This window comes from Rutidosis leptorrhynchoides, chromosome 11, assembly GCF_046630445.1.
Source record: "Rutidosis leptorrhynchoides isolate AG116_Rl617_1_P2 chromosome 11, CSIRO_AGI_Rlap_v1, whole genome shotgun sequence".
In the NCBI taxonomy this organism is placed as follows: Eukaryota; Viridiplantae; Streptophyta; class Magnoliopsida; order Asterales; family Asteraceae; genus Rutidosis; species Rutidosis leptorrhynchoides.
Genome location: NC_092343.1, coordinates 129,684,344 through 129,692,621, shown reverse-complemented (window position 1 = coordinate 129,692,621; position 8,278 = coordinate 129,684,344). Strand labels below are relative to the sequence as shown.

The window sequence follows — 8,278 nt, the reverse complement described above, 5'->3', positions numbered from 1 at the left end:
ACTGATGAAGAAGAAAAATACTGGGAAGATTCACAATTTCCTGAGGAACCGGAAGAGAATCCCGAAGAGGATTTCGATGAAGTAGTAGAAATTACACCGGTACAGTATAATAAAGGAAAGAAAAATAATAAGGGGAAATCTTTATCCATCAAAATAGAGAAACCCGATCCCAAACCCGATGGACCATTAGTTATCAGGAATAATCCTGACTATTCATACCGTAAACACCCGTACTACTTAAACTTTGATTATCGACCTGGAACATCTAAGAGACTAGGTCCTTCTAAAAAGGGTGTAAAAATGACTGCTCGTAATAGGGGTGTTATGGGCATCGGTAAGAAATTAGCAAAATGAACTAAGTCCAAAAAAAGAAGCAAATAAATCCGAATGAAGAATTCGCAGTTATTAACTTTTACCATGTCTTGTAATATATGTATTATAGCGTGCTTGTGGTTTTATGCTATATGTGAAATTGCTTATTATGTCTTGTTATTTCCCATCATCTTCTTCTACAGACCTAAGTAAAATTTTCATCTCTTTTACACTTTAAAATGAAATACAAAAATGGATGTTAGGGTTAGAAAATCAAATATTTTAGAAGATCTGCCACAGGAAATGATTATTGAAATCGTGTCTAGAGTGGTTCAGGATTCATCGACTCAATTATTTTTGGCAAAGTTGGTTTGTAAAGCATTTGAAAGGCATTCCGAGCATGCCTTGGTTTATAAAAGGATTTCCTTTGATAGGTGGTGTATCTCACCTTGGGGAAACCATAAGTTGGCCCATATTTACTTTATGGCTATATATTCTGGAAACCCTAATGCAATTTTCCGCTACGGTTTGAGGGCTTATTTTGATTCTATATACCCCAATATAGGGCTTCATTCATTAGAGAAAGCTTCGAATATGCAACTTAAAGAAGCATGTTATGTTTATGGTTTGGTCATGTTTGCCTGTCACCAAACAGAGAAAAAGAACCTCGGATTACAAATTCTTAATCGAACATTTTCACTGGTAACGGAATTGGTGGTTGAGGTGAGAACTAAGGTTTTTGATTTGTTACAACGTTGTTGGGTATTATGTAACCCCCATCCTTTTGACGACGTCGCAACGTGCTGCACTATCAAGGACCACAACGGTTATTTTCCACTTGACCTGGGATGGGATATAAAATTTGTTAAACTGGAATGCATGTCTTGTTTTTGGGCCTATGAGTTGCGTGTTTTTACTGAACGATTTGAGTTTAACTAGATTTGTCTCAGCAGCTACCATACTTCACGCCTTGTATAATAGTTATCGTGTGCTATGTAAAATAGTGGTATTGTATGGTTGTAAGATATTGTACCAAAAGTTTAAGCGTGAAGTATTAATGTATTTAGTTTTTCATGATAGAATTGTAGTAGTTAATTTGTATATTAAATATTAAGTATGAACTTTAACGGGTAGGTACTACCCGAATTACAATTATAAAACGCTAATATGAAGAAAAGACTTTTATAGTAATAAGTTCATATTATGCTACGAAATACTATTGACTACTCCTAATATTCTATATGATTAATTTAATTCTTTTGGCTATTTTTGAAGGAAATGGCACCGACTACCAGACAAAACTTGAATATGAGCGAGGAAGAATTCTGTACTTTTCTTGCTACGAACATAGTCACAGTACAAGCTGCATTGCACAATAATAACAGTCACTCAGGGTCTAGCAGTGGAACTAACTCCACAGGAAATCGTGTAGGATGCTCCTACAAGGCTTTCACTGCCTGTAAACCTCTAGAGTTCAATGGAACTGAAGGACCAGTTGGACTGAAATAGTGGACTGAGAAGGTCGAATCTGTGTTTACAATAAGCAAATGTGCTGAATAGGATAGGGTGAAATACACCACGCATACTTTCACATGTACTGCGTTAACATGGTGGAACACCATCTCGAGCAGGTGGGACATGATGCTGCTTACGCACTACCGTGGTCAGCATTCAAACACTTGTTGAATGAGCAGTACCGTCCCAGGAATGAAGTCAATAAGCTCATGGATACGATATCATCACATACGAGCAACGATTCACAGAGTTGTCTCTGTTGTGTCCAGGAGTGTTTGAGGATGAAGAAGAACAGATTGACGCATTTGTGAAGGGGCTGCCGATGAGAATTCAGGAGAATGTAAGTGCATCCACACCTACCTCAATGCAGAAGGCAAGTCGAATGGCTTACAAACTCATGGGCTAGATTGAGGGAAGAAATAAAGAACAGGCGGCCGGGGAGGCCAAAATAAAAGAAGGCAAGAGGAAGTGGGAAGAAAACAGTGACAAGGGTCACCATTACAACAACAATAACATTGGCAACATAAATCGCAACAACATTCGTAATCCCAACAACAACTACAACAACCGTTCCAACAACAATAACAACCGCAACAACAACAATCCCAACAATAACAACAATGACAACAAGAGGCAGAAAATTCCATGCAAAAGGTGTGAGAGTTACCATCCGGATAGCATTTGTAGGGAGTTATGCACCAAATGCAACAGAACGGGTCATGGTGCAACGAAGTGTGAAGTCTACGGACTAGCGGCTAACAGAAATAAAGGAACAAATAATGTCGAAACAAGTAATGTCGCCGTTATTTGTTTCGGATGTGGAAAGCCAGGCCATTATAAAAGTGCGTGCCCAAACTAAGGGAATGATAATAGGCAAGGACGTAGAAGAGCCTTCAACATTAATGCAGTAGAAGCGCAGGAAGATCCGGAGCTTATTACGGGTACGTTTCTTATTGACGATAAACCTGCTTATGTTTTATTTGATTCGGCTGCGGATAGAAGCTATATTGTAGTGACCCGAACTTTTCCATGTTTATATATATTAATTGAGATTGATGTTTACATGATTAAATGTTTCCAACATGTTAAGCAATCAAACTTGTTAAGACTTGATTAATTGAAATAGGTTTCATATAGACAATTGACCACCCAAGTTGACCGGTGATTCACGAACGTTAAAACTTGTAAAAAAACTATATGATGACATATATATGGTTATATATATAGTTAACATGATATTATGATAAGTAAACATATCATTAATTATATTAACAATGAACTACATATGTAAAAACAAGACTACTAACTTAATGATTTTGAAACGAGACATATTTGTAACGTTTATCGTTGTAACGACATTTAATGTATATATATCATATTAAGAGATATTCGTACATCATAATATCATGATAATATAATAATTTAAAATCTCTTTTGTTATTATAAACATTGGGTTAACAACATTTAACAAGATCGTTAACCTAAAGGTTTCAAAACAACACTTACATGTAACGACTAACGATGACTTAACGACTCAGTTAAAATGTATATACATGTAGTGTTTTAATATGTATTTATACACTTTTTAAAGACTTCAATACACTTATCAAAATACTTCTACTTAACAAAAATGCTTACAATTACATTCTCGTTCAGTTTCATCAACAATTCTACTCGTATGCACCCGTATTCGTACTCGTACAATACACAGCTTTTAGATGTATGTACTATTAGTATATACACTCCAATGATCAGCTCTTAGCAGCCCATGTGAGTCACCTAACACATGTGGGAACCATCATTTGGCAACTAGCATGAAATATCTCATAAGATTACAAAAATATGAGTAATCATTCATGACTTATTTACATGAAAACAAAATTACATATCCTTTATATCTAATCCATACACCAACGACCAAAAACACCTACAAACACTTTCATTCTTCAATTTTCTTCATCTAATTGAACTCTCTCAAGTTCTATCTTCAAGTTCTAAGTGTTCTTCATAAATTCCAAAAGTTCTAGTTTCATAAAATCAAGAATACTTTCAAGTTTGCTAGCTCACTTCCAATCTTGTAAGGTGATCATCCAACCTCAAGAAATCTTTGTTTCTTACAGTAGGTTATCATTCTAATACAAGGTAATAATCATATTCAAACTTTGGTTCAATTTCTATAACTATAACAATCTTATTTCAAGTGATGATCTTACTTGAACTTGTTTTCGTGTCATGATTTTGCTTCAAGAACTTTGAGCCATCCAAGGATCCATTGAAGCTAGATCCATTTTTCTCTTTTCCAGTAGGTTCATCCAAGGAACTTAAGGTAGTAATGATGTTCATAACATCATTCGATTCATACATATAAAGCTATCTTATTCGAAGGTTTAAACTTGTAATCACTAGAACATAGTTTAGTTAATTCTAAACTTGTTCGCAAACAAAAGTTAATCCTTCTAACTTGACTTTTAAAATCAACTAAACACATGTTCTATATCTATATGATATGCTAACTTAATGATTTAAAACCTGGAAACACGAAAAACACCGTAAAACCGGATTTACGCCGTCGTAGTAACACCGCGGGCTGTTTTGGGTTAGTTAATTAAAAACTATGATAAACTTTGATTTAAAAGTTGTTATTCTGAGAAAATGATTTTTATTATGAACATGAAACTATATCCAAAAATTATGGTTAAACTCAAAGTGGAAGTATGTTTTCTAAAATGGTCATCTAGACGTCGTTCTTTCGACTGAAATGACTACCTTTACAAAAACGACTTGTAACTTATTTTTCCGACTAGAAACCTATACTTTTTTTGTTTAGATTCATAAAATAGAGTTCAATATGAAACCACAGCAATTTGATTCACTCAAAACGGATTTAAAATGAAGAAGTTATGGGTAAAACAAGATTGGATAATTTTTCTCATTTTAGCTACGTGAAAATTGGTAACAAATCTATTCCAACCATAACTTAATCAACTTGTATTATATATTATGTAATCTTGAGATACCATAGACACGTATACAATGTTTCGACCTATCATGTCGACACATCTATATATATTTCGGAACAACCATAGACACTCTATATGTGAATGTTGGAGTTAGCTATACAGGGTTGAGGTTGATTCCAAAATATATATAGTTTGAGTTGTGATCAATACTGAGATACGTATACACTGGGTCGTGGATTGATTCAAGATAATATTTATCGATTTATTTCTGTACATCTAACTGTGGACAACTAGTTGTAGGTTACTAACAAGGACAGCTGACTTAATAAACTTAAAACATCAAAATATATTAAAAGTGTTGTAAATATATTTTGAACATACTTTGATATATATGTATATATTGTTATAGGTTCGTGAATCAACCAGTGGCCAAGTCTTACTTCCCGACGAAGTAAAAATCTGTGAAAGTGAGTTATAGTCCCACTTTTAAAATCTAATATTTTTGGGATGAGAATACATGCAGGTTTTATAAATGATTTACAAAATAGACACAAGTACGTGAAACTACATTCTATGGTTGAATTATCGAAATCGAATATGCCCCTTTTTATTAAGTCTGGTAATCTAAGAATTAGGGAACAGACACCCTAATTGACGCGAATCCTAAAGATAGATCTATTGGGCCTAACAAACCCCATCCAAAGTACCGGATGCTTTAGTACTTCGAAATTTATATCATATCCGAAGGGTGTCCCGGAATGATGGGGATATTCTTATATATGCATCTTGTTATTGTCGGTTACCAGGTGTTCACCATATGAATGATTTTTATCTCTATGTATGGGATGTGTATTGAAATATGAAATCTTGTGGTCTATTGTTACGATTTGATATATATAGGTTAAACCTATAACTCACCAACATTTTTGTTGACGTTTAAAGCATGTTTATTCTCAGGTGAATATTAAGAGCTTCCGCTGTTGCATACTAAAATAAGGACAAGATTTGGAGTCCATGTTTGTATGATATTGTGTAAAAACTGCATTCAAGAAACTGATTTCGATGTAACATATTTGTATTGTAAACCATTATGTAATGGTCGTGTGTAAACAGGATATTTTAGATTATCATTATTTGATAATCTACGTAAAGCTTTTTAAACCTTTATTTATGAAATAAAGGTTATGGTTTGTTTTAAAAATGAATGCAGTCTTTGAAAAACGTCTCATATAGAGGTCAAAACCTCGCAACGAAATCAATTAATATGGAACGTTTTTAATCAATAAGAACGGGACATTTCAGTTGGTATCAGAGCGTTGGTCTTAGAGAACCAGAAAATTTGCATTAGTGTGTCTTATCGAGTTTGTTAGGATGCATTAGTGAGTCTGGACTTCGACCGTGTTTTCTTTAAAAATGATTGCTTAACATTTTTGTTGGAAACTATATATTTTTAACATATGAATATTATGTGATATATTAATCTCTTAACGTGTTTGATATTATGTGATAGATGTCTACCTCTAGAACAAGTCCCATTGACTCACCTAATAATAATGAAGAGTCAAATGTAAATTGGAATGATTTGTGGACTGATTCACAAGTTCCCGAAGAGGAACCGGAAGAAGAGTCGGAACCGGAAGAAGAGTCGGAACCGGAAGAAGAATCGGAACCGGAAGAAGAATCGGAACCGGATGAAGAAATAGAACCGGTGGGGGAAATAATAAAACGGTTAAGTAAAAGAAAATCCTCAACCAACCGACCAAAGTTAATTATGGTCAATGGTGTTTCCGCCAAGGAAGCAAAATATTGGGAGGATTACCAATTCTCCGATGAATCGGATTTCGACGAGAATTCCGATGATGTTATAGAAATTACCCCAACTGAATTTAAAAAGGCAAAAGAAAATAATAAGGGAAAGGGCATAAAAATAGAGAAATCTAATTCCAACCCCGATGAACTTTATATGTATCGTCAACCCCCGAAGTCCTTAAGTTGTAACAATGACCCGGGAACCTCTAAACCACCAGGTTTTTCTAAACCAATGTGGACAACGACGGCTCGTATTAGGGGAACATCATATATCCCTAGAAACTTGGCAAAACGAACCAAAACCGAAGAAGAAGAAACGAGCGAGTCGGAATAAGATAGTTGTATTCGTGTGGTGTAATATATGGAATATAGTGTTCTTATGCTTTATGATATATGTAAAAATTGCTTGTATTAATAAGTATTTTTTTTATGAATCTAACTCTTGTCTATTTTACAGTTTAAAAACACAAAATGGATAGACAACCCAATATTTTAAGAGACCTACCCGGAGACATGATTGATGAAATCTTGTCTAGAGTCGGCCAGAATTCTTCGGCACAACTATTTAAGGCGAGAGCAGTTTGTAAGACATTCGAAGAACGTTCCAAGAATGTCTTGGTTTATAAGAGACTTTCGTTTGAAAGATGGGGGATATCACATTGGGAAACCCATAAGTTACGATGTGTTTACTTTGACGCATATATTGCGGGGAACCCAAATGCTATTTTACGCAACGGGTTAAGAAATTATTTTGACTCAATATATCCGAATATTGGACTTCGTGATTTAGAAAAAGCGGCTAACATGCAACATAAAGAAGCATGTTATGCTTACGGATTAGTAATGTTCGCTTCTCACCAAAGTGAGAACAAGAACACCGGGCTACAACTATTAAACAAAACGTTTCCACAAGTGACGGAGTCGGTAATTGGGGTAAGAAATGAGGTTTTTAGATTATTACGGGACTGTTGGACATTACGTAACCCTAGTCCCTTTGATGACGTTACAACACGCTGTCTTATCAACGGCCATAACGGTTATGTTGCACAAGACCAAGGATGGGAAGTAGTCCTAGTAAAACCAGAATGCATGACTTGTTTCTGGACGTATGAATTACGTGTCTTTATTGCCTTTGCCGAACGACTTGTGTACTAGCTAGAATTGTCTTCACAACTATCTTGTATCAAAGTTATTGTGTGCTATATTTCATGCTTTATGTAAAATAAGCGGTATTGTAAGTTTGTAAAATATTGTATAAAAGTTTGAACGCGAAATATTATTACAATCAGTTTTTCATATAGAATTGTAGTAGTTGAATTGTATATTAGCTACTAAGTATGAACTTAACGGGTAGGTACTACCCGAATTTAAACTTATAAAACGCTAATATGAAGAAAAAGCTTTTATAAATGAGTTCATATTATGCTACGAAATACTATTAACTACTCTTAATATTCTGTATGATTAACTTGTTCCATTTAACTATTTTGAAGGAAATGGCACCGACTACTCGACACACCGTGAATATGAATGAAGAGGAATTCCGTACTTTTCTAGCTTCAAACATAGCCGCAGTACAGGCTGCGCTACATACCAACAATAACCTTGGATCTAGCAGTACAGGAAATCGTGTAGGATGCACCTACAAAGAATTCACTGCCTGCAAACCTTTGGAATTTGAT

General features: G+C 34.8%; 1 protein-coding gene across 1 annotated transcript in view; it reads left to right on the top strand.

Moving 5' to 3' along the window:
- Positions 1 to 564: 564 nt before the first annotated feature.
- LOC139874940 (putative F-box protein At1g67623) overlaps positions 565 to 8,278 on the top strand; it is a 51,316-nt gene continuing 43,602 nt past the window's right edge. Inside the window, exon 1 of the mRNA XM_071862330.1 lies at positions 565 to 1,035. Coding sequence (XP_071718431.1) covers positions 565 to 1,035 — 471 coding nt within the window. The remainder of the gene's footprint in view (positions 1,036 to 8,278) is intronic.